Source organism: Bubalus bubalis, chromosome 20 (assembly GCF_019923935.1).
Source record: "Bubalus bubalis isolate 160015118507 breed Murrah chromosome 20, NDDB_SH_1, whole genome shotgun sequence".
NCBI lineage: Eukaryota > Metazoa > Chordata > Mammalia > Artiodactyla > Bovidae > Bubalus > Bubalus bubalis.
Window position 1 is genome coordinate 56,336,351 of NC_059176.1, and position 26,829 is coordinate 56,363,179.

A 26,829-nucleotide genomic window follows, 5' to 3' on the forward strand; every position below is an offset into this window, starting at 1 on the left:
GAATAGTCATTTCTGTGGTAGAGACGTGATGTTACTTAGATGTTCAGTGTGATGACTTTGGCATGGGAACCAGTTCCCACTGGACCAGTCGGGAGGTTGGTGGTTCTGGTTTCATGTGGCCCAAGAGCAGCCTGCAGGAGGGCTGACAGCCTGGCACCTGTTCCTCACCCCAGGCAGCGACAGCCAGCAGCCTGGCCCAGGCTCTGACAGCCGTGGGTCATGGAAACTGGCTTCCTTACAGTGAGGGGCCAGTAGATGCAGCAGCAGATGGAGCTCTGTGAGGGTTTTCATGCCCTGGAGCTCAGTGGAGTTTATGAGCATTTTTTCTTAAGAAGGTATTAAGCAGCAGGGGAGCCGAGAGGGACTTGTCAAAAATCAAGAGGGAAATGTTTAAAGGTGATGATCTTTATACTGTTCTTGGGAACTGCACCTGGGATCCTGAGGGTCTTTGGTTTCCTTTGACTCTCCAGGAGCAGAAGAAGAAAGAGGATGTGATTGGTGGTAAGAAACCATTTCGACCAGAGGCCTCGGGTTCCAGCCGTGACTCCCTGATGTCTCAGCCCCACACCCCGCACAACCTTCACCCGCAGAAGCCTCACTTGCCTGCCTCTCATGGCCCACAGATGCATGGACACCCAAGAGACAACTACAATCACCCCAACAAGAGACACTTCAGTAATGCAGGTGAGTCGTCAGGGAAGCTTTAAGAAGAGGTGACAAAAGAATTGTTTTCCTTTCCAGAGACAGCAGCCTGGCCTTTGTGCTTCATTCTTTTCTCTCACTTTGTTGTCTTCTTTTTTTCTCAGTGAAATAATACACGAAATAGAGATCCAAAAGGCTTAATTCAACTTTAGGAAGAACATAACTCACACAAGTAAACACAAGACGAACGAGAGACTGAGGGAAACCGTTTACACTGTATATGAGAGTTACATGGTAAACTGCTAATACTGAAAAACCCCTTATGAATTGATAACAGCCAGATGACCAAATACAAAAATGGGCAAAGGTTAGGAATGGAGAATTCATTTGGAAGAGGAGATTCAAATGGCCCATAGGACAAGATGAACAGTATTGCTACTAGGGAAATGTATGTTAAAGTAACAATAAGTTAACCGTTTTTTTTTAGCCCATTCAGATCAGCAAAAATTACAGGGTGAAATTCACACACATTCATGAGTGTGACTTGCTACTCCAGAAAATAGTCTGGAGTATCTAAATCCAGAGGCCCATTTTCTGGGAGTCTGTCCTGTAGAAATGCAAACACGTATGATGAGGGTGCTGTTGTAGCCTTGTAATGGCAAAAAGCTGGAAATAAATGGGCTTCCCACTAATAGAAAGATGGTTAGATGAATAATAGGGCATTTATACTCTGTATTATTAGCAGTTGTTTAAAAAAAAGAGTTGCTTTATAGATAAAAGTCAAAATTGGAAGGAAAAAAAAGCAGCAGCAAGAACCACAGAATCTCTGTGGCATGTGTGTTTACTAACGTGAAAGTCACGTACCGTAAAGAAGTGTAACCATTTAAAATGAACAGTTCAGCGACATTTAGAACATTCACAAAGTTGTATAACCACCACCTCTATCAAGTGCCAAAGCGTTTTGATCATCCCAGAGAGAGAACACGCTTCATTTGCCCCTCCCCAGCTCATGACCACAGTCCCTGGATTTACTTACTCTGGACTCTGTGTGTTAATAGCGACACACAGATTCATGTAGTATGTGCTGGGCCTTCCACTGGGCTCTGGTTTTCAGGGTCTTCCCTGTGGCACGCGTCGGTGCTTGCTTCCTTCTGTGACTGAATGAAGCACCACCGTATGGTTAGACTACAGTTTGTCGTTCCACTAGTTGGTGGCCGTTTGGTTTCTGCTTTTGGTGGTTCTGAATTGTACTGCTGTGCACATTCGTATGCAATTATTTGAGTGCCTATTTTCAGGTCTTTTAGGTGTACAGCTAGGAACGTGGAATTTTTTGGTCATGTGATAATTCTGTGTTTAACTTTTTGAGGAACCGCTAAGCTGTTTCCCATCATAAATATTTGAATAATGTATTTGCATAAGCATAGAGAGAGATGTGAAAGCATACACACAATAGCAGTTACCTTAGACCTGGTGGCCCAGACAGTGGAGAGTCTGCTTGCAGTGCAGGAGACCCAGGTTCCATCCCTGGGTCAGGAAGGTCCCCTGGAGAAGGAAATGGCAATTACCTTAGGCCTGGTGGCCCAGACAATAGAGTCTGCCTGCAATGCGGGAGACCCAGGTTCCATCCCTGGGTCAGGAAGATCCCCTGGAGAAGGAAATGGCAATTACCTTAGGCCTGGTGGCCCAGACAGTAGAGAGTCTGCCTGCAATGTGGGAGACCCAGGTTCCATCCCTGGGTCAGGAAGATCCCCTGGAGAAGGAAATGGCAACCCACTCCAGTATTCTTGCCTGGTGAATCCCATGGACAGAGGAGCCTGGTGGGCTAGAGTCCATGGGGTCCCAAAGAGTCCCACACGACTGAGCAATTAACACTTCCTTTTTTGTTTTTTTTTTTCCTTCTAGGCTGGTAAAATGTGGGAGGATTGGAGGAAATTAATTTCTCCATATCTGTTACTTCACTGGTTACAATGAGCATGAATTACTTTTAAAGATAAAAATAATAAGAAAGAAAAAAGCATATAGAACAAAATCTTAAAAAAAATATAGTATATATTATGGGCCCCCAACCTCCAGGATCTAATGCCTGATGATCTGAGGTAGAGCTGATGTTATAATAGAAATTAAGTGCACAATAAGTGTGATGCACTTGAATCATCCCAAAACCAAACCTTCTCCCCAGTCTATGGAAAAATAGTCTTCCAGAAAACCACTCCCTGGTACCAAAAAGATTGGGAACCACTGGTATATATGGAAGCATTGTATTACATTTTATGGAGAGTCAAATGTTCCATAATAATCAAAATGAAGTAAACTTTCATTTCATTGTAGTTTCTTTTTAAACTTCAGTGTTAGGATTTGCATTTGACTTGTTTTCTTTAAAGTACATTCTCAGCTTCCAGTAAAGTTCTCAAGCCTTTAGAAAAATCCATGTTCTCCATCTTTTCTTCTTACTTGAAACACATTAACTGTAGGTATTTAAAAATTCTTGTCCGCTACTCTAATATCTGAATTACTGTGAGCCATTTTGTGTGTTTTCTTTTACCCCTTGGTTTTCAGTCATACAGCCCTGTCCTTTAGCGTGCCTAGTTATTTTTTATTAAATGGCAGGCACTGTGTTTTAAAAATTGTATAAGCTCCAGATGATGTCACTTTGCCCCAGAGAGGATTGCTCTTTCCTCCCCCGTCACACAGAGTGGGAGGTGATCCCTGCCACTGGTGAGTGGTCTGGTCCTCCTCCGGTCCCCGTTCCTGGGGCGTGGCCCTGCAGGGTGCTCGGCAGGGGGCCTGCTGCACTTGCTGCCCCCCACCCCCACCCCCCGCCGGCCGCTGTTACACTCGGGTCTTGGTTTACCTGGCACTGGGCCTCCCTCAACTGCTCCGCTTGTCAGAAGGCCTCCAGCTCAGCTTTTCAGCCTTCAGCTCCCTGCAGATTCAGCAAGTGTTGTGAGTGAAAACTGGCTGTGTGCTTGGAGTCCCTCGAGTCTCCAGTGCCCCTTTAGCTTGGAAAGACCAGCAAGGGCTCTGCTGGTGGCTCTGTTTCTCCAGCAGTGGTTCTCTGCTGGGAAAAGCCCAGATACTCAGCTTCTTGCTGAGGCTCAGAATCACAGATCTCCCCAGTCACTGCGGTGACTTCCGCAGAAGTTGACTCTCTGCTACCTCTTTGGTTTTTTGCTCTTCGGAATCTTATCCCTTCTAGTCTTTATTGCTTGGGCTGCTCTTGGATGTCTTTAAGCAGATTATTTTCTGTTTATCTGGCATTTTCTAATCGTTTTGGCAGGGTGCAATTCTGCAGTAGTTACTCTTATCTAGAAGAAGTTCCATGTCTATTAATCCTAAAAATCTTAGTTGAATTAATTGATCTCCATTTTGTTGGTGGGGTGAGGAATGACGGTACAGTAACGTGGTTGGAAAGTATTTCCATGTCCTTATCTGCAGTCTTAGCAGTTTTATTGTTTTTTTTTTCCTCTTGGGATTAGACTGTAAGGTCACTGATTTTCTCTTCTGATCCTTAGAAAGAACTCTTCTTATTAAACTAACTCGTAGTCTTTGAAACTTTGGATTTCTCACCCCTCTGCTTAATAGTCAGTACTTCCCAACCAGTGACCCTACCCCACGGAGGGTTCAAGAAGGAAGAAAAGCACTGTTTACTTTCTCTGGAAATAAATGACTTGGCTTGAGTTTTAAGCATCTCTACTATACCACATACCTTGACACCCTTTTGAAACCTTCTATTTCAGAATAGAAGGTTTCATCTTCTATTTGAAGATGGCTTCAAACGATCCTTTCATGTTGTGAAGGTGTGTCTTTTTGTTGTTTGTTGGTTCTTTGGTTAAATAACCAAAAGTTTTTTACTTCTTGGTCCCCTGGCCTGCTCCACCCTGGGTCAGCAATGAATTTAAGCCACTGGTTGACTTTATATTACTTTGATGGTCTAAATTTCTAAGCCAAACAGGTTCCTTGATGGAATTATTTTTTGGCTTTGTAGAAAAACACTAGAAGGCCAACAGAGTGAGTAGAGAGAGGTTTAGTTGGTGGCGCGTCTTTGACCTTAGCAAATTGTAGCAGGAAGATGGGTGTCCCGTGAGGCCACAGAGCTCCTGCTGGTTTAAGCCTCTATGTGAGTTTCCCGAGATTGCTGTGACACAGTGCTGCAGACTAGGTGGTTTAAAAGAGGAGAAGTATGTTCTGCCAGTTTCGGAGCCAGAGCTCTGAGATCGCGGTGTCAGCAGGGTGGGTTCCTCGTGTGCAGCCTGAGGGAGAGCCTGCTCGACACACTCTCCCAGCCTGCGGTGCGGGCCAGCAGGCTTTGGCTTCTGGCTGCCTGGCTCCTGTCTCTCTTCCTCTCTCCGTGGCCTTCCTCGACGCGTCTCTTTGTCCCAAATTGGATTTAGGGCCCAGTGTAAATCCAAGATGATCTCAAGTCAGGATCCGTCCCTACACCTCAGGGACCTGATCTCACTGCAGTCACAGAGGCCCCACATGGCTCTGCGTTGGGGGACCACATTTCAACCCAGCTGAGCCTCCTTTCCTGGACTTCTGTGTTTTCACTGCCTTTTATGATTCATAAGTGTGATTCTTCACCTCAGGAAAAAAGGGAGGCTTACAGAATCTAAAACAAACTGCAGTTTGGCTCCCATCCTTGAGAGTTACAGAATCCAGAGTAGAGGAATCGCTTTTTACAGGAAGAATGCAAGGAAGTGGTGTGGGCTGAGGAAGAAGAGTAGCCTCAGTAGGTATGGTCTGGCAAGGTGTCCGGGGGCCAGGCATAGCCGACGGTACCAGCAGGTAAATAAACCTTAAAGGTATAAACAGAGGTATTACCTGTGGCTGTGAAACTCAGCAGTGCCTTTTCCCGAGTCTGCCCTGGATTGGAAGGTAAGCAGATAGAAAATGAAAAGCAGTAAAAGAAAAAAAAAAAGGAAAAACAAAAAGCAGTAGTTTTTAAGATTGCAGAAGGAGAAAGGTATTACATTTTCTTTTGCCTTAAACATTTTGGGAAAGAATGTTAGGACTCATTACTTGTTTGATAACCAGCAGCACAGAGGCCAAGGAGGAAATGGACTGTCTGTCTGCAGCATGTGTCAGCCCTTTCCAGTTTAAACTTTAGTGAACGTGAAATGCAGCCATTCCTTGCAGTCATGAGATTATTATTTTCTTGCAGATCGAGGCGACTGGCAGAGGGAAAGAAAGTTCAACTATGGTGGTGGCAACAGCAATCCGCCCTGGGGGAGTGACAGGCACCATCAGTATGAGCAGCACTGGTACAAGGACCACCATTATGGGGACCGGCGGCACGTGGACGCCCACCGCTCAGGGAGCTACCGCCCCAACAACCTATCGAGAAAGAGACCGTACGACCAGTACAGCAGCGACCGAGACCACCGGGGGCACAGGGACTACTATGACCGGTGTGTGGAGGGCCCTTGGACTCTCGGCACTGACCTCTGCCTGGGGCTTTAGGTTTAGAAGGGAGGGACAAGCAGTGTACACTTAATGTTCTTCTCCATCAGATGCTCATTCTCACTGTGCGCCGGGCACGGTCCCAGGTCTGGTCCAGTGTTCTGCCATCATGGTGTCTTCAGAGCACTGGGGAGAAATAACGACGCAGCTGATGCTGAGTGCCGAGGGATGGGTGGATGAAAGAGGGGATTTTTTAGTTTTTCCTGAGGGCTAAGGAAGAAGGGAGGTTTGATGTGGGTCGTAAAGAGTCAGTTAAGCAGAGAGAGAGAGAATAGACATCACAGGACCAGGGCAAGGATGGGCCCCTAGGATGGGGTGCCCACCCCGAAGATGACAGGTTCGGTGGTGGAGGGGCCTCGAATGCCACGTTACGTTACAGGTTTTACGTGTCATTCTTGGGGCCAGGGAGCCACCTGTGGTTTCATCATCACACTTGGTAGGGAGCGTTTGCTGCCTTCCTCTGAGGAAGTCTAGAGAACGGGTAGCCATAAAATGCTAGAATCAGCAGTCAGAATGGTGAAGCTCTGTACTAGGCTCTTGGCCACACCAGGCGGGACCCAGCCTGTGGTATGCCAGGAGCTGCAGTTCAAGGGTCAGAGCCTTTCCAAGTCATCCCTTCTCTGCAGCCATGATATCATGTTCTGATGGGCCAGCTTCTGTGAGAGTAGTTGCGAGAGTTAAGAAGGGCTAAAGAGGTTTTATCTCTCTTTAATTTCAGGACTTAGCTATATTTTAACTTCCTAGGAGCTTCAGTTTCCCCTAGGCTAAAGACAGGCTCTGGCTGCACCTTGAATCTAACATAGGAAACGTTCATTCGAACATCTTCACGTCCTGCCTTCTTTTTGGAAGAGCTGGTGACACCGGGCTGCTTTAGGGTAGCAGCTCTGGCTGAGCAGCAGCTGCCTCTGTTAGGCGGTCTCTGCCCCTCGCCCCCACGCGTCTGTGCCTCTGTTAGGCGGTCTGTGCCCCTTGTCCCCACGCGTCCCTGTCCTCTTGTCTGGCTCCAGTGGGCATTTGCCCTGCGTTGTCCTGCGGGCTCTGTATTTCCATATCGCATCATTTTTCTTCTGCCTGAAGAACTTTGGTTTTAGTGTGGGTCTGCTGGTGATAAATTCTTTCAGCGTTTGTATGTCTGAAAAAGTTTTTATTTTGTCTTCACTTAACAGAAATATTTTCTGCTGAGTGTAAATTCATAGATTGACAGGTATAAATTTATAGACTGACACTTTATTTCAGTACTTTAATGATGTTCATCTACTTTCTACTTGTATCCTTTCTGATAGAAAATCTGTCATCTTTATTCCTCTTTGCATAATGTGTCTTTTTCTTCACCACTGGTTTTTAGCAATTTGATTATAATGTGCCTTGGCGTATTTTTCCTGATGTTTCTTATGCTTGGGAATTCTTGGAGCTGTATGTACATTTATCATTTTTTCATTTTTTTACGATTATTTCTTTGACTCCTTTATTCTGTTCCCTCACTCGTGTGAAGATTCCAGTTACACGTTTGTCTCACAGTTCACTGGTGCTGTGTGTTTTTTAATTATGTTTTCTCTGTTTGATTTGGATAGTTTCCGTTCCTTTGTCTTTTTTTAATCATGTCTGTCTTTGACGTTTTGAAATCTGGTATACAATTTAAAAATGGTTTTCTATCCTTGTCTGCTAATTTTTATCATTTGGGTCAGTTTCAGTGATTGATTTATTATTGTCTCACTGTAGGTCTTACTTTCCTGGTTCTGTTCTTTTCCATTTTGGTTTATTATGGAATATTGCATATAGTTCCTTGAGCTATCCTGTAGGGCCTTGTTGCTTCTCTCGTGTGTGTATAGCAGTTTGTGTCTACTAATCCCACACTCCCGATTCATCCCCCCTGACACCCTTTCCCCTTTGGTGACTGAAAGTGTTTCTATATCTGAGTCTCTGTTTTGTAAATAAGTTCCTTTGCATCATTTTTTAAAATTCCACATGTAAACAAAGTATATCAAATGATATCTTTCTCTTTCTGATTTAACTTCACTTAGTATATTATCCAGGTTTATCCATATTGCAGCCAGTGACATTATTTATTTTTTTATGGTTGAAAGTAATATTCCATTGTATATGTGCACCACACCTTTTTATTCGTTTATCTGTCCATGAACATTTGTTTCCATGTCTTGACTATTATAAACAGTGCTTCTGTAAACATAGGGATGTGTGTTATCTTCTCAAATTAGAGTTTTGTTCAGATATATGCCCAGGAGTGGGATTGCTGGATCATATGGCAACTCTGTTTTCAGCTTAAGGAACCGCCATACTTTTTTCCATAGTGGCTGTATCTATTTATATTCCTACTAATAATGTAAAAAAGGGTTCCATTTCTCCACACCCTCTCCAACAATTTGTTATTCGTAGACTTTCTATTGGCAGCCATTCTGACCAGTGTAAGGTGATACATTGCAGTTCTGATTTGTGTTTCTCTAATAATTAATACTGTTAAGTATCTTTTCATCCGTGTGTCTTCTTTGAAGAAATATCTATTTAGGTCTACCCGATTTTTTAGAGATTCATTCACATTGTACCATGTATCAGTACTTCAGTTCTTTTCATGGGTGAATGATATTCCAGTGTATATATTAGGTTGATACAAAAGTAATTGTGGTTTCAGACTGTGAATTTTCAATCACTGTAACTAGGCTCAAGCACATCTTTCTTCAAACAGGAACCATTACAATCAACACATGTTTTCCAATGAGATAGAAGCTTCTTTATTCCTGTAGCATAAAAGCCGTGCTTTGGGGTTCAGTGAGCTCTTGGAAAGCATTTTCTGCCTCCTGCTAGTTGTGGAAGCATCTTGCCTGTGAAAAGTTGTTGAGATGCCTGATGGAAGTGGTCGTCAGTTGGCGAGAGGTCCGGTGAATATGGCAGATGAGGCAACATTTCGTGGTCCATTGATTGAGCTTTTGAAGCTTTGGTTGTGTGACCTGTGGTCAGGTGGTGGTGTGGAGAAGAATTGGGCTCATTTTTCTGTTGACCAATACCAGCTGCAAGTGTAGCAGGTTTTGGTACTTCTCATTGACTTGCTGAGCATACTTCTCAGCTGTAATGGTTTCACTGGGATTCAGAAAGCTCTCGTGGATCAGACGGGCAGCAGACCACCAAACAGTGACCACAACCTCTTTTTGGTGCAAGTTTGGCTTTGGGAAGCACTTTGGAGCTGCTTCTCAGTCCAACCCCTAACTGGTTGTCTTGTAAAATCCACTTTTCATCACACATCACAATCCGAGAAATGGATCGATGTTTTATAGAAAAACGACAGTTGTTCTGATTTGTGCTCAGCTAATGAGGCACCCCGGAGAAGGCAATGGCACCCCACTCCAGTACTCTTGCCTGGAAAATCCCATAGATGGAGGAGCCTGGTAGGCTGTAGTCCATGGGGTCGCAAAGAGTCAGACACGACTGAGCGACTTCACTTTCACTTTTCACTTTCATGCGTTGGAGAAGGAAATGGCAACCCACTCCAGTGTTCTTGCCTGGAGAATCCCAGGGACGGGGGAGCCTGGTGGGCTGCCATCTATGGGGTCACACAAAGTCGGACACGACTGAAGCGACTTAGCAGCAGCAGCAATGAGGCACCCATTTACTGAGCTTTTTCACCTTTCCAATTTGCTTCAAATGCCGAATGACCACAGAATGGTCGACGTTGAGTTCTTTGGCGTCTTCCTGTATGGCTACAGAGGGCCATCTTCAGCGGTTGCTGTCAGTGGGTCGCCCTCTGCTTCCAGGGGCCGGCCACTGCATTCCTCATCGTGGAGGCTCTCGGCTCCTTTGCAGAGCTTGAGCCGCCACTGCGCTGTCCCTTCATTAGCAGTTTCTGGGCCAGATGCCTTGTGGATGTGAGTTGTCTCTGCTGCTTTACGACCCATTTTGAACTCATTAAGAAAATCACTCGAATTTGCTTTTTTGTCTAACATGATTTCTGTAGTCTAAAATAAACATAAACAGCAATTAATATGTCATTAGCAAAAAAACGTGAAGTGAGAAACGCACATTAAAATGATGTATAACACATTTATTTAAGAACGTATTTCAACATCAAATGGCAGAGTTCAGCAATGCAAAACCAGAGTTACTTTTGCGCCAACCTAATACATTGTCCGTTTGGTTTATCCATTCATTCATTAGTAGACATTTGAGTTTTTCTGCCTTTTGGTTGTTGTGAATAGTGCTACTGTGAGCGTGGTATGTAAGTGTTTGAGTATCTGTTCTCAATGCTTTGGGGTTATTTACCTAGGATTGGAGTTGTTAGTCATATGGTAGTTCTAAACAGAACCACCAAACTGTTTTCCGCTAGAGCGGAACTATTTTACAGTCCCAACCAACTATGTATGAGAATTGCAGTTTTCCCACATTTTCACCAACATGTATTTTCAGTGTTTTGAATGTAGCCATCCTGACGGTAGTTTTGACTTGCATTTACCTAGTGATTAATGCTCATTAAAGACGTTGAGCGTCTTCTCGTGTATTTTGGAGCCGTTTGTGCATCTCCTTTGGAGAAATGTCTGTTCAAGCCCTTTGCCCATTCTTGAGTTGGGGATTGTTATCGACTTTGACAGCTTCTCTGTTAACAGTATAACAGCAGTTTGCCATAGTCCCGACTAAAAATCTTAATATTCTTCACATTGAGTCTGTTTGAAAGTAATTAACGCTGCACTTACTGTTGAATATCTAGGTTGCTTGAGTTTTTGCTGTTATTAATAACTTGGAAAATGATTTCCGTGGCTCTTTTTCTCCTGGGCTGGGTGAGGAGCATGAAAGTGTTAGTAGGTCTTGCCAGTTTTCCTGAAGGGAATGTGAGTTTACAAAGCCGTCAGTGAGTCAAGCTTGTGCTTGTTTCATTGCAGACTTGATGAGGCTCTTGTCATTTCATGGGCTGTGTTTTGCCAACAAGTATAAAATAGCCCTTTGTTACTACTTTAGTTTGTTTTTGGTTTTGGTTTTGAGTTCTAGTAATGTAAGTATTTGCTCTGAGTCCCTGGAAGTGTCCTCCAGCGTGAGGAAGAGCCAGTGGATGACGGAGGAGGCGTGGGAATCCAGCCTTGGTCTTCAGCTGATTGATTCTCTTGTCTCTATTTCAGGCACCATCATGACTCCAAGCGGAGGCGATCCGATGAATTTAGGCCTCAAAATTACCACCAGCAGGATTTCCGACGAATGTCTGATCACCGCCCCCCTATGGGCTACCACGGCCAGGGGCCCTCGGACCATCACCGCTCTTTCCACACAGACAAACTGGGGGAGTATAAACAGCCCCTACCCCCGCTGCACCCCGCAGTCTCAGATCCTCGCTCGCCCCCTTCTCAGAAATCTCCTCACGATTCCAAGTCACCCCTGGATCATCGGTCTCCTTTGGAGAGATCACTAGAACAGAAAAACAACCCAGATTATAACTGGAATGTTAGGAAAACATAAAGGAACGCTTGGAAAGCAGGGGAGCGCGAGCGTCATGAAGCACCTGGACGTCTTTGGTCTGATCCACAGGAGCCGGTTACCCAGACCCGAGAGGGTGTTTCTGGACGCGGGGCTGCCGTCAGCCTGCTGCTGAGGGGCACTCAGAGTGTGGGGGCCTTCGGCTCAGTCCGGCTTTGATCTGGGTCACCCCCTCCTGCACTTGGGCACCCATCGCATTCCGGCCTGGTCCTGGCCTCCCACTCGGATGGGTGCCAGGAGGAAGCGGTGATGCTTTTGTCTACCAGCTTCACGGGCTGTTTCCCAGTGAAGGCAGGAGAGGTCTTAGAGTCGTGAATGTTTTGTTGCCCTGGACCTCAGTGCGGGGTCAGGGAAGGCACGAGTGCATGAAGGCTGCTGGGACCCGCTGGACACACGGGGTCTGGTGCACTCTGATGAGACGGATGCTGCTGATGGGGTGAGGGGACACGTGGGTGGGGTCTCGCACCACAGGACTTGCAGGGGAGCAGGTACCCCCTCAGACGTGTCCTCGGGAGAAGTGACACTCGAGCCTCTGTGTGACAGCTGTGGGGCGGGGGCGGGGGTGGGGGTGGGGAGCCGCCGCCTCCACGGCCTCTTCCCCAGCAACACTAAATTTCCCCACACTGTGTGTCTCAGAGGTGTGCTGTCCTGCGTGGGACTCCTTTACCGCCCGCTCATCCCATCCCACACACCCCACCACCCCCATCCCCCAACCCCACCCCTGTCCCCGGCCCCCCGCTAGGCAAGGTAGTGGTTCAGCGCTGCAGCGGGCAGGGGCTGGTTTGCCTGGGAGTGGCCTTGAGTGCAGGGCGGGGTGGGGCGGGGCAGGGCGGGGTGGGGCAGGGGTGCGTGGCCAGAGCTCGGGAATCCACTTCCAGTTGGGCCCCCACACCGAGGGGTGATGACTGGAGAGGATGGGGAGGGAAGAGGCTTGTGCCTGGCTGGGTGCTGGCAGCACCGGGGCAGGGCGCTGGGGAGGGGGGCGGATGGGTTTCCCAGCCTGGGGGTGGGGGGGTTGGTGGTGTGGTCCGTGCGGTGGTGGGTCACCATCTGCAGCTCATCTTGGTTCCCTTTGCACAACCTGAGGAAGGAGGATTCATGGAATCACACATCTGCCACTCCTGCGGTGGGTGACCAGATACAAATCAGTTACTCCCTGTGGTGAACATGCTGCATTGCTAGTTGGACATCATTAGAACTGAACTCAGTATCGTTTTAGAGTGAGGTCAAGCTAAGTCTAAACCTAAGTTCATTGTTGCCCCCAAAACTGGAAGCCTTCAAGGACAGGGTGACTGAGCTGTAGATAGGAAGAGCTGGACTAGAGGAGGGGATGGGAGGTAGGTTAGCTACAGCAATTTAGCAGCCTCAGAACTCCTGGTTCTGGGGCCTTCCGTTCTGTTCACCTGAAATATAACTCACCAGTATTGTTAGAGTAATCCAAAGGCCTTTCTAGACGGAGACAGAATAACTGACTTGAACGTGCAAGTGAGCCTGTGAGACTCCCGGCTCAGAGCTGGTGGAAACCCTTCCCTCGGTGTACACAGGGTCACACTCCCCACACTAACTGCTGCTCTACAGGGGACTCCATGAGTCACCATCACTCACTTGCCGGTTCCTGGGCAGCACCACTCACGCCTTTAGTGTTGCCTCACACGGTGAAGCAGGGGCGGCTCGGGGGGCTCTCGCTCTCTGCTCCCCGGAGCGTCTTTGGCTCACCTGTGACAAGGTCCTTGTGAGAGGCTGGGTCCGCACAGCTGGTGTGGGGGGCTCCGTGGGCTCAGCACCTCCTGGTCCATTTCTTCTCCTGGTACTTGGGGTCGTTCAGCTTGGGCTTGCAGAGCGCCTGCCCGGAGCACTGCCTGGGGACCACAGCGGAGCCCCAGCCACGGTCACCCCACTGGGGCCATGCCTGAGTGCTGTGTGGGGGAGATGGGAAACTGCCTCTGCTCAGGTTGGGTTCCCTCCCCGCAGTACTGACACTACCCGGGCCAGAGAGGAAGGGCAGGCCGGCTTGCAGGCCCCCGAGCCATCAACAGGCCGTGGGGTCTGCAGAGCAGGCCCCAGCTCGGCTTCCCCTGTAGGAGGTCGGGTCATGACCCTTTGAGTTAGAGGGGCCAGGGGGAGGACTGGCGGGGCCTGCATTTCAGAGCTCAAGGTTTTTTTTTTTTTTTCCTCTGGAGTTGTTGATAGGAGATGCGAGTTATTCCCAAAGATGTCTCATCATGAGGAAGAAGGAGCTTCCTTTTGTTCACATTCAGGACTTGTAGTGCCATATGCTGCAGCAAAAGGCAGCATCAGCCAGATCAGTGTTAAATTGATTGCAGAAAGTACAGTATCCTCACAAAAGCATCTGTTTAGGTGCCGGAGTGTGTGTGCAGAGTGGGTTGGGAGAAAAAGCATTTCCTCATTGTCGTCAGTCAGTATGAATGCAGTATGCTTCTGTCAAAACCAGAAATTTGCACAAATAGGAATTATCTCACTCGTGGATGGGAGAACCCGCCCCCAAGTCTCTGAGGATGGTTTTCCATGGAGACTGGCTCTGAAGGATGTAGTTATTAGGTAGAGCAGGGGCCGAAGAAGAGGGGAGTTAGCGCCACTGAGAACCTGACCAGGAGCACGGATTCACCTGTGTGCCCTCGTCTCCGCCGAGGACGCGGCAACCCCAGACTGGCCCCCCCATCGGCTGCTGCCCCGGGCTCCCCCTCCTTTCAGCCATTCCTTCCTCACACCCTCCGACGGGAACCCAGGACACCTCTCACGTCGTGCTGCAGACACTCGAACCTGATACCTGAGGGCCGCATCAGGGCGCACGCGCACGGTGCAAACGCAACCCAGTTACGAATTCACACAGCGACGCGGAAATCCTACAGACCAAAACCCACTCGTCAGCAGGAGCGGTGGGCCCCCGGCTCATCTGGGGGCGGCCGTGTCGGCGAGGAGAGCCAGGCCAGGGGTCCAGGCTGCTTTAGTCCATCTGCGCCCCACTTGGTTGGGGACGGGTGATTTTTCTTTATTGTAAAATTGTGGACTTTTAAAACCTGTTGACTAAACAGTAATTAATTTATATTTGTGAAAAATGCCACTGTCCTAGTGATTTCTGATGTAAATAATGTTGTTTATATAGTATGTATTAAATTTTCCTACATTGTAAAACTGCTGTACTTTTGACTCTTGTATATTAAAAAGTGTTACTGAGGATTTTTAGAAGCAGGCGAACACCTTGCATTGCATTGGCGTGACCCGTGACCGCACCCACCTCCTCATCTTGCTTCCTCTTGTCGCTGGGTCATCGGGATTCTTGGACAGCTTGTGAAATGGAGCTTTTCCCCTACCCGGGCCCCTGTTGTGTCGTTGGGTCCAGGACCTAACACCGCACGCAGGTTCTAGACTTTTCTCCGAGTAGCAGAGGCTGACAGCCCCTGGCCAGCCGCTGCCATCCCCTTCCCTTGCCTGCGCTCGCCAGGGTCCGTGCAGGGCAGCTGCCCCCTGAGTCCTGGATGGGTCACGCCGGGCCGGGGCCATCCCTGGGGGTCCCTGCAGCCCCGTGGAGGAAGCCAGACCGCCGGGTCTGAGCCAGCCTGCAGCCTCGAGGGTAATTTTACAGTTGGGCCGTATATTCCTGAAGGAGGAAAGAGCACTTTATAATGGAAACACTGACACGAATGTTAACTCGAGCGATTTGGCGCAGGGGCCGGCTCAGCTCCCGCAAGGCCCAGACGGAGGGAGGGTGGCACGGCGGTGAGACCGTCTGCGCAGGAGGCGGAGAGGCCTGCCAGACCCCAGGGGTTTCTCCAGGACTTGGTGATTTTGAAACCACACTGCAGCCGTCACGAAGGTCTTCCATTAATTCTTAACACCAAATAGGCCCGTGTGTCCGCTCGGAGCCTGGGGGTGAACTGTGGCGCCAGCCCAGGACACGCTGCTGCAGGGGGCCTCCCTCGCCCGGCTGCGCTGGGGTTCCAGCATAAGGAGTGGGAGTCAGAGACTCGAGGAAGAGCTCAGGGTTCTTCCCGACCATAAACTTAACTCTCAATTGTGTTGCAACTCACTGCTTGCCTGGAACCGCTCTCGGAAACTTTAAGAACAAGTGCAATAATCAGCTTATGATTTACAATAGCAGCCAGGCTTCTAAACTGACCGCTGCCAAAAACGCCTGCCTTTTACTGGAAGGAGCAGGCTCAGGCCCCTCCCTGCTCCCTGGCAGGGCCCCCGCACGTCTGGCATCCGGGCAAGTCCTCCTCAATTAGCGCCAACAGAAAGGTCACTTACTGAAACACAAGGCCCCACAGTTTGCCAGACCTGCGGCTCCGGGTTCCAACCTGTGGCTCTTAAAGGAGCAGAACCAGCTGTGCCTGAGGCAGTTCTTCCATCAGGTTTTAAGGTTGGAGAACCGCTGGGCTCACCTCCCAACCTGCACTTGTTCTGCTTTGCGAAGTGGGAGGAAGATACGGCTCATCTGGATAAACATCTGTAGAAACCCGGGCCTGTGGGGCCGCCCCCGCTGCTGCTGGTGGGGTCCTGCCCTGGGCTGAGTCTTGGGGACTCCAGGTCAGTTCTGTGCCCCGTGACAGGACTTCGTGTGGAATATAGGCAAGTCCCTAACCTACAGACTTCTGACCTCCAAGATGGGCAGAATGACAGCCACCTTCTGCGGCCAGAGCTGCCCCACAGAGGGTTCACACCTTTCTCTGAATTTCTTTTGTGACCCAAGAGGAAACTGTTACCAAAGCAGGGTCCCCACTGACCCCATGCACTGAGATGGCCTTGGGGGCAGGGGTGGTTTGGGGGCAGGCAGGGAAGCCATCCTTCGTCCCTTTGGCCCCTCTCTGTGTGCTGTAAGACAGGTGGCCTTTTCACCTTCATTTGCACAGGAAGCAGAGGGCTCCTAGGGTAAGTGAGAACTCCGGCCATGGAAAAGAGAGAGGTTTGCAAGCCCCAAGGACCACGTGGAACAGTCAGCATCCATCAGTTCTGGGCTGGGGGGGCTGGGGGTGGGGGTCTAGGAGGGAAGGTTGGGGGGACCTAGAACGTAACAGCCCTCACCCTGGAGCTGACCTGACAATGGGAGCCGCCCGTCCTGAGAGCCCTGCAGGGGGGGCCTCAACAAAGCCTGCTCTGCTCCGGAGGAGATTAAACACAGGAGGAAGGCCCATGGGGACTGGAGCCAGGTAAACACGGAGACAGGGCGGCTCCTTCAAGGCTCCCAGTCCGGTGGGGGAGACAGAGCTGGGACGAAATCATGAGAGCGAGGTGCTCCCCTGAACCGGGCTCTGCGCTAGGCTCTGTGACCCTGCCCTCTTTCAGCCAATTTCCTAGCTGGGGGTTGGGGCGGGGGGCACGCCCTGGACAGGCAGGTGGTAGGAGGATGAGATGTCACATACATGCCAGGGGGAGAGAGACGGGGGCCCGAGACGGCACGAGGGCCAACCCAGGGAGGCATGGGTCTGGGAGGTGGGCACACTTGGCTTTTAACCAGCTGGCGTTCTTGGGCCAGTTTGCCACCTCACCAAGCCTCGAACACAAACTATGTGAGAGCCTCCGGCCAGGCTGTGGTGACCTGCGTGAGGTCCCTGCGGGGTCTCTTGGCATCTGTGGGGCATGTTGGCATGCCCTGAGGCTCCAGGGTCCCTTGGATGCAAGGAGATCCAACCAGTCCATCCTGAAGGAAGTCAGTCCTGAATATTCATTGGAAGGACTGATGCTGAAGCTGAAGCTCCAATACTTTGGCCACCTGATGAGAAGCACTGACTAATTAGACGAGACCTTGATGCTGGGAAAGATTGAGACCAGGAGGAGAAGGGTCTGACAGAGGATGAGATGGTTGGATGGCATCACCGACTCAGTGGACATGAGTTTGAGTAAGCTCTGAAATAGATGGGGAAACAGTGGAAACAGTGTCAGACTTTATTTTGGGGGGCTCCAGAATCACTGCAGATGGTGATTGCAGCCATAAAATTAAAAGACACCTACTCCTTGGAAGAAAAGTTATGACCAACCTAGATAGCATATTGAAAAGCAGAGACATTACTTTGCCAACAAAGGTCCATCTAGTCAAGGCTATGGTTTTTCCAGTGGTCATGTATTGATGTGAGAGTTGGACTGTGAAGAAGGCTGAGCACCGAAGAATTGATGCTTTTGAACTGTGGTGTGGAGAAGACTCTTGAGAGTCCCTTGGACTTCAAGGCGATCCAACCAGTCCATTCTAAAGGAGATCAGCCCTGGGTGTTCTTTGGAAGGAATGATGCTAAAGCTGAAACTCCAGTACTTTGGCCACCTCATGCGAAGAGTTGACTCATTGGAAAAGACTCTGATGCTGGGAGGGATTGGGGGCAGGAGGAGAAGGGGATGACAGAGGATGAGATGGCTGGATGGCATCACTGATTCGATGGATGTGAGTTTGAGTGAACTCTGGGAGTTGGTAATGAACAGAGAGGCCTGGCGTGCTGCAGTCCATGGGGTCGCAAAGAGTTGGACACGACTAGTTACTGAACTGAACAGAACTGGGGGTTGGTGATGGACAGGGAGGCCTGGCGTGCTGCAGTCCATGGGGTCGCAAAGAGTCGGACAAGACTGAGCGACCGAACTGAGCTGAGGCTGTGGGGAACCGCACCTGGGGAGCGCTCTTGGCCGGGCCAGCTGGGTGGGGTCCGCCTTGGCTTTGGGGATCAGCACCGGGTCTCTGCAGGAGGGTCCTAGTGACGCGGTTCTAGAACCGTCCTGCAGAGGGCAGCAGATTCCCACTAGAAATGGCCGGCCGCGCCGCCCCGGCAATGAGCTCCCCGGGATGGGGAGGGGGTCGGTCCCCGGGGCTGTGAGCCCGCACCCGAGCCAGAGACCTGGAGGCGCCCTGTCCCTGCGGGCGTGTGGCGGGGTGGGGAGAGAGGAAGGTGCCGGCTGCAGGGAGGCGCGGTCTCGCCGGCCCCCACCAGCCGTGCCCCGCCACGGCCCATCCTCGGGCGGGCCTCAGCCAGCCGCGCAGGCTCTCTGCCCCCAGGATGGTCCGGCGGCCCCGCTCGATGGCCACCTCCCGCCACCCTGCGGGGACGCATGGGCTCAGCCAGCGCCAGCCTCTCCTCCTTCCCAGCCCTACGCGGCGGCAGGCGGCGCCGCCCTGAGCCCCGAGGCCCAGGCGTCCCTCTGCGGCTCCCTGTGACCCTCGCCTTAGCTCTAAGCTTGCTTGATGGGGTCCGAGGCCCAGCACGACCTGACCAGCTCTCCGGCTCATCTTCGTCTCCTGAGTTCCCCCGGCTGCAGCCAGCCCAAACCTTCCAGCCAAAGGCAGACCTTTGCCCCCGCAGCCTCAGATATCAGCAGATTGGCTTCCAGCCACTGTTTTCCCCTTCCTCCCTTGTGGCTCAGCTGGTAAAGAATCCACCTGCAATGCGGGAGATCCGGGTGCGATCCCTGGCTTGGGAAGATCCCCTGGAGAAGGGAATAGCTACCCACTCCAGTATTCTGGCCTGGAGAATCCCATGGACAGTATGGTCCAGGGGGTCGCAGAGAGTCGGACACTACTGAGCGGCTTTCCCATCACTCACCTCCTGGTGCCTGACGAATCCTATTTCTCCCCAAGATGCAGTTGGAGCTTGGTTTCCTCCACCGCCTTCTCTGACCTGCTGTTCTGTTCCTATCTGTCCCTTCCCTGTGCCCACAGACATTGGCAGAGCCCCCAGGGTAATCCATTGCCCCCATGTTGTCACTGCTGACACCCCTGCTGAGAAGTGGGGCTCCCAGCAGGGCCCAGGTCTCCTTCGCTTCCAGTCCTGAGCCCCGATTCTGCAAGGGCCCTGTGGGTGTGAGGCTTGGAGCTCTTTCTTGTACAGTGCCCAGACAGGGAATCCCGGGAGAGGAGGCCTGGGGTGCCCCCTTCCCTGGAGGATGAGCAGGCTGAGGGTCAGACCAGAGTTCAGGTCCCAGTTGGCAGGCCGCCTGGACCAGGGGGACATTTAAGGCAGACAGAAGCCAGTTCTGGGTGGTGGAACAACTTCCCCAAGGTTGCCTGGCCTGCGGCCCATTAGCTCTTCATTTGCTGGATTTTTAAGAAGGTCCAGGGAAATAACTGCAGGGGTGATGAGGCGATAAAGGCCTGGGGGAAAGATTGGTAAGCTGCCTTAGTTGCTCAGCCATGTCCAACTCTTTGCAACCCCATAGACTGTAGCCCGCCAGGCTCCTCTGTCCATGGGATCCTCCAGGCAACAACACTGGAGTGGATTGCCATGCCCTCCTCCAGGGGATCTTCCAGACCCAGGTATCGAACCTGGGTCTCTCCCGCTGCCGGCAGATTCTTTACCATCGTAGCCACCAAGGCGGGGAGTATTAAGTACCAGCAATTTGCTAAGCATCCTCCCATCATAGCTCCTGGACTGGCTATGCTGGGCAGACACATGGGTTCACGGTCCCCTGGCTGCCTTAGCCCAGGAGGGAGGCACCCAGGTCCTGGCCCCAGGCTCCCTGTGCCAGGCAGGAGGGTGAAGAGGCAGCGAGGTCTAGGGTAGTGGCCACAGCAGGGAGGGGAGCTCCCTGGGCTCACACAGGAGGGCCTGCGGAGTGGGGAGGAGACCCAGGGCCCTCAAAGCAGCAAGGCTGAGATTTTGGGTGCTGGTGAGACCACCTAACTTCAGATCAGGCTGCTCCCGATTGCCATGACCTGGGCCCAATGTTAACCTCTGCAGGGTGGGGACCAGGGTTACCCGTTTGATGGGGAGCAATGCCCGGCCGGGTCAAGCATCCTGCAGGGTGAGCCATCACCAAGGTGGCTGGCTCATCGGGGTGGCCTGGGCCTGGTGACCTGTCGTGAGGTCCAGCCCACTCTCTGCCCTCCGTACCCCAGGGGAGGCTGGAGATGAAGGCTCCGTGGGCCTCCCTGTCTCCTTTGGGGGCCACCTCTTCCCACACCATTCTGGGCCCCTGTGGCCCCAGCCCCCTGCTCAGGGCCTTCCTGCCTCCTCCTCTGAACCCTGTCCTGGATCACTCTATCCCCTGCACAGAGCCAACGCCCCTTCACTCCCTGAGTTCTGGGACAGCGGATGCAGGTGGAAATCAGATTAGCCAATTCCTGTCCTGCTGGGTCCTAGTTCAGTGTTTCCCGAAGTTGGGGCCTACAGATACAGGGAGGGTAGTCCTTTGAGATCTCTGCGTGCTAAGTCACTTCCGTTGCATCCGACTCTTTGAGACCCTATGGACTGAAACCCGCCAGGCTCCTCTGTCCATGGGATTCTCCAGAGAGGAAAACCGGAGTGGGTTGCCATGCTCACCTCCAGGGGATCTTCCTAACCCAGGGATCAAACCCACGGCTCCTGCATTGCCGGCAGATTCTTTATCACTGAACCACCAGGGAAGACTTTGAGATCTCTAGAAGAATTTAAATTCCTTTATGTTTCCATTTCAATGAACATCTTTTCAGTCATTAGGAAGGGCAGGAGGGAGAAAAGAACCTGGGACTTAAGGGGTATATTGGAGCTGAGAGATCCACGCTGGCTCTCTGGGTAGTCGAGGGGACTCACGCCCATGACAGGCTTCCTAGGGTCTGTGGAGTCAAAGGTAGGGGGAGTGGGGGGGGCGGATGACGGGCAGCCGAGCTGGCAAGACCTTGGCCCAGGCGGCCTGCCTCCGGCCTCCATCACATGGGGAGGGCCCACTTAGCCTCTGCGAAACATCACCCATTGCTTAAATTAATGCTATCCCTTTGTGTTTTATTGGTCTTGTAGTTTTGTTTGGGCTCAATTAATAAATGTGTCTTGATTTTATAGCTGAGAGAAGCTATAATTATAAAGATTCTATCCCTACCTCATAAATTATCAAATGAACTCCAGCCCTGGAGGGGACCGGGGAAATATTAGCCCCTAGAAAGCATCTGGATGTCATGTGTGTCTGGGAGCCCTGAGCTGGTCGTGGCCTTGACTCGTGAGTGAATGAAGCCACCTGAGCGACAGGCGGGTGGGCAGACGCCCCCGTCTACAAAGGATGGTTACCGGGTGCCGGACTTCGGGCCTGTTGTTTTATTCTGCTTTCTCCTTTAGTCCTCATGAAATTGCCACGAGGTCAGATTTTCCCCCATTTTCCAGCTGGGGATCCGGAGGCCCAGAGACTTGGAGTGACTCACCCGAGATCACAAAGAGAAGTGGTGGTGCTCAGATTCCATTCCAGCTGCTCCTGCCTCTAAAGGCAGAGCTGGTTCCTGCCCATCCAGTGACTTCTCTGACTGTCACTCAAGTGCCTCCGACGGGTACTGTCTTATCCTCCTGACTGTCCTGCGACCCTGTCCGGGTCCTTCCCCAGGACTAGAGATGGGGGCTCGGGGCCAACATGTGGCTGGCTCAAGGCCAGAGAACAAGGCAAGCAACGCGAGGACCAGTGCTGGGCCATTTCCCCCGGCAGTTCTCATCTCCTCCTTGCAGTTCCATCCTCTGTGATCTGTCCCAGGTGGTGGCCTGGGATCCCTGCTGTGTCCCCAACAGAGGGCTCAGCCCCAGACACGTCATAGGGTCTCACTGAATGCGTGTGGACTAAATAAAGTGTCCCCAAGCAGACATGCAGGGAACACGCCTACCGGGGTCTGTCCAGATGGGAGAGAAGGGAAGGTTAGACAGCCTCAGAGGGAGGGGCCTGGGCACTTCCTGGAGGGATCTACCGCCCACCTCCTCCCACCCGGGAAGGATGCATCAACTCAAGGAGGCAGATGTTGGGGCTGCCCTGTCCTGAGGGCCTTGGCATTGACCCTGGGGGTCCAGACCCCCCAGCCTTGACTTGAGGGCTGCCTGCTCGCCAGGCCCATCTGATGGAACCCAGGAGTGCAGTCACCTGAGCCTCAGGAAGGAGGCAGCTGGACGGGGCTCCTTGGTGACCCACCAGTCCTTGGATCAGACAGTCGGCAGGGTACCTGGCACACGGCAGGTGGCCCTGGCTGGGGCAGGGTGGGGGGCTCCAGGCTCCATGCATTTGGGAGTGGGGTCTGCACCGGCAGCTGCAACAAGACTGTCCCCCAGCTGGGGGTGCTGATGACCGCCCCTGGATGGTGGTGACCCCGCCGAGGATCCACAGGTGCCTTTGATCCCAGGGCTCGCAGACTTCAGATCTGGGGGACCCTCTTTGCCCTCCTCGTTCTCTCCAGGGCCCATCGACATCCCTCTATGCGCCCAGCCTGCAGGTGAGGGTCTGGGCCCAGGGAACTGCTGGCCCCAGAGCAACCAGATCCTTGGCTTGACGCCACCCCTGCTTTGGGGATCCTCAAGGGAGGGGCAGGTGGGTGGCATGGGATTTACCTGGAAACCAGATGGCATCTGCTTTCTAGGGCTCTTGTGAAAATGGTCACAGCAATTGTGAGTTCAGGGCAGGTGCAGAGGTTGGCATTTTGTCTGCAGAGGACACACAGTCATCTTCCCTTACGGGTGAGGGCGCCGAGGCTGAGAGCCATCACAGGTCACCTATCACACAGTCAGGAGGGGACAGGGCTGGGGACTCTCTGTCCAGATGTCCACATGCCAGCTGCCATCCAGGCCCACCAAACCCAAGGCACAAGCCCTGCCCTGAGCTGAGGGCCTGGCCCTGGGCCAGGTGGGCCTGGTCCAGTCAGCCAAACTGTTGCTATTTCCTTTCCGACGAGCTGCAGACTGCTTCTCTACCAACTTCCAATCGCCTTCAGGGGGTCCCCCTTAGCCCAAGCCAGCTCACCCATGTTCATAAAGTGCCCCAGCCCCAGAGACAGCCGATGCTGACACTGGGCTTGTGTGCAAGAGGAGCCTGGAGTGAACTTGAGACCCAGGCCCCAGCCCGTTTCCAGCCGACGATTCGGGTGTGTTCTTCCCCAGGCAGATCTGCTTGGCCAGACTCCTTTGCTTTGGTTACAGGGGGTGGCCTGGGGAGGGCTCTGATTCCTGTGGGAGGGAGGGACGAAGGGGACAGAAATGAGTTCAAATGCAGAAGAATCCATGAGGCTTCCCAGCACGACTCTGGGTGAGGCTGGAGTGACGCTGGGGGACATGCCTGCCCCCACACATCATGCCTTGCACACCTGCTGGCCCATACAGTTTCTTAATTAAGCCCATCCTTCTGAGACCATTTTTTTAAATAGCCTGGCAGGCTATAGTACATGGGGTCATGAAGAGTCAGGCATGACTGATGGATGAACATATAGTGAGACATGGCTGAAAAAAAGAAAAAAACGAAAGTGTTAGATTACTCAGTCAGCTCTGAGGCTCCATGAACTGTAGCCCACCAGGCTCTTCTGTCCAGGGAATTCTCCAGGCAAGAATATTAGAGTGGGCAGCCGGTCCCTTCTCCAGGGGATCTTCCTGACCCAGAGATGGAACCCTGGTCTCTTGCATTTCAAGCAGATTCTTGACTGTCAGAGTCATAAGGGAAGCCCCAGTACAGCATGGCTACTGGTTACGAACTGCCTGGTTAGAGACCCGTCTCACCAAGGAGAACATAAGGTAGAGTGTTTGGTCTCTGTCGCATCCCCCAGCACCCATGATCATGGAACCCAGTCAATCAGGGGACACGTGCAACGGCAAAGGCAGGATGAGGGCCGTGTCTGGCGGCGCCTCTGTTCTGCCAGGGCGCCGGGACCCGTGTGCGAGGCGATTTATGAATGTTAGCTCATTGGATTTCTGTAATGGCCTTGGGAGGTACGTACTCATAATTCCATTTTACAAATAAGGAATCCAAGGTTCAAAAAATGCAAGGGAGACCACACAGTCAGCGACGGGCAGAGCCAATCTAGATGCCAAGCCGGCCGGCCGCCCGGGACCAGGGCCACCCCCGCTCTGTGCCAGCCCGCCCCCACCCTGCACGCTGGCCTGACACTGATGAGACCCCTCCGGCCTGGCTCCACTGCTTTTCCTCCCAGAATCTGCCCTCTTCGTTACCAACAACGCACGCTCCTTTGTGTTTAACGGCCCTTTCTCTCCTGTCTTCCATTCTTAGGAAGTCTGCCTCGCCAAGATGTCCAAGTTCCTGGTGAGTGGGGATGGGGCAAGGAGAGGGCCCGAGCTCTGTCTGCTAATGCATTTACCTCCAGGCGCAGGGCCTTGGAGTGTCTCTGCTCCAAACACAGCCTGCGGAGCCAGAGGAAGCCGCTTCTTGGGAATCATTTAACTCACGACTCAGTGTTCCATATTCACGGTGAAGTGCAAATTTCCGTGTTCAGGAGGGCAGCGAGTGGCATGGTACTTGGAAGGAATTCCAGCTGGTAGAGTTTAAGGTCCTGAACACGTTCCAAACCAAGCCTCTTATCTGGCGACCGCCGTAGCCTTTTCATCTGATGGCCTGATTTTTTTTTTCCTGATTTTTTTCTTTTTTTCCTCTCTCCTGTGTGCCCTGGCTTCTTAATAATCTGTTTTTCTGCACTGGCCGACTGCCAACAGCTCTTGGTGGTACTCCCTCCCCCCCCCACCATTAGTGTTCATTTCATTCCAGTTTCTAGTGAGGGTGAGCAGCCTATCAATTTGGGCGACTGGGTAACTGGGTAAGGCGTGTGTGGGATGTCCCAGCTTTTTTGTGTCCCTTCTAAGCTGGTTCTTCCTCCCAAAGCCCAGACTCCTGGTTCTCTCTGGTGTGCGTGTGCTAAATCGCTTTAGTCTTGTCTGACTCTTTGCGGCCCCGTGGACTGTAGCCGGCCAGGTTCCTCTGTCCATGGGATTCTCCTGGCAAGAATACTGGAGAGGGTTGAGGTGCCCTCCTCCAGGGGATCTTCGCAACCCAGGGGTTGAACCCGCATCTCTTGTGGCTCCTGCATTGCAGGTGAATTATTTACCGCTGAACCACTAGGGAAGCCCCCTCACCACCACCCCCAGTAATGTGTGTGCTAAGTCGCTTCAGTCGTGTCTGACTCTTTGTGACCCCATGGACCCTAGGGAACCCACCTCTCTTAAATCTCTTGCTTTGGTAGGAGGGTTTTTTACCATTAGCGCCACCTGGGAGGCCCTTGGTTCTCTCTGGGAGCCTGCTTAAATAAGCACGAGGCTTAGAAAGAGCTCCCTTTCTATTTCGGCTTTGGGGTGGTGTGCATGCGCCCTGTCTTGGTTGTCCTCGCTCCCGCGCTTCCAGGGCTCTGCGGCCCTCTCCCCTCCCCTCCTCCCCATCTCACTTGGCCCCTCTGGCCCTAGGGCAGCAGCGACATCAACGCTGGGCACGTGCTGTGCCAGGCCCTGTCCTTGGTGCCTCACAGGAATGTACTTGCTGAATCTTCAAACAACCCTAGGGCATTGGCACCCCCCACTTTCTAAGGGAGTTGATGGAGGCTCAGAGAGGTTAGTGACTGGTCCAAAGTCATGGAGCTGGCAAAGTGGAAAGGCTGGGACGTGGCCTGGCGTCACAGTGCAGCTCGTCTGCCACCTGGCCTTTGGTATAACGGACTGGCAGGGATTTGGAGGGGGGGCAAAACACACCTCAGTGTACGTGTTGACCCTGCCCTTGCTAAGGAACCCTGGGCCAGTCCATCTCCCTGAGCCTCTTTTTGGAGTCTGTAAAATGGGCGTGCATTTTACATGCCCATATACACGCCTGATTCACTGGATAGCTTTAAAGTGGGATGAGACTATGTGTTTTTTAATAATTTTTTTTTCTGATAGGGATCATTTAAAAAAATCTTTGATTTTGCTACAATACTGCTTCTATGTTTTTTGGTGATGCTGTATGTCTTTTATGATGTTTTATGTTTTTTGGGATTTTAGCTCCCAACCAGGGATCAAACCTGCACTCCCCACACTGGGCGGTGAAGTCTGGACCACCAGGGAAGTCCCTGTGCTGCGCTGTGCTTGGCTGCTTCAGTCATGTCACTCTGTGTGACCCCATGGACCATAGCCCACCAGGCTCCTCTGTCCATGGGATTCTCCAGGTAAGAATACTGGAGTGGGTTGCCATGCCCTCCTCCAGGGGATGGTCCGACCTGGGGATTGAACCTGTGTCTCCTGCACTGGGAGGCAGGTTCTCTACCAGAGAGCCACCTGTGAAGCCCAGGGACGTCCCTGGATGCAATGTGCACACAGCCAGTAGAGAAGCTGGCCCCGGCAGGCTCTGGTCCTCTGCTCACCAATGGGCCCTTGGCAGCGCCGTCAGCCATTACCTGGGCTGCAGGTGAGGGGGGCACCTCTGGACCGGAGGCAGCTATTCCCTGCTCCTGGGTCTCGCACTGATGGGAGAAGCTGAGATGACTCCTCCTGGATCTCAGGCCAGCCCACCCTACCTCAGCCCAACCGCCCTCCACGTTCCTCCAGCACGCGGTCATCTGTTTTGGGGATGATGCCAGCTTTGCAAGGG

At 51.9% G+C, this 26,829-nt stretch overlaps 1 protein-coding gene across 7 annotated transcripts in view; it reads left to right on the top strand.

Moving 5' to 3' along the window:
- CHD2 (chromodomain helicase DNA binding protein 2) overlaps positions 1-14,724 on the top strand; it is a 111,117-nt gene extending 96,393 nt beyond the window's left edge. For 6 of the 7 annotated variants that reach the window (XM_006078755.4, XM_006078758.4, XM_006078753.4 and 3 more), the window contains 3 exons: positions 471-684; positions 5,804-6,050; positions 11,220-14,724. In XM_006078755.4, the coding sequence (XP_006078817.1) occupies positions 471-684; positions 5,804-6,050; positions 11,220-11,553 (795 nt within the window). In that variant the 3' untranslated portion in view covers positions 11,554-14,724. Of the gene's footprint in view, positions 1-470; positions 685-806; positions 937-5,803; positions 6,051-11,219 lie in introns of those variants that run through there. The other variant, XR_003105200.3, reaches the window with a different exon arrangement.
- The last annotated feature ends 12,105 nt before the right edge of the window (positions 14,725-26,829 follow it).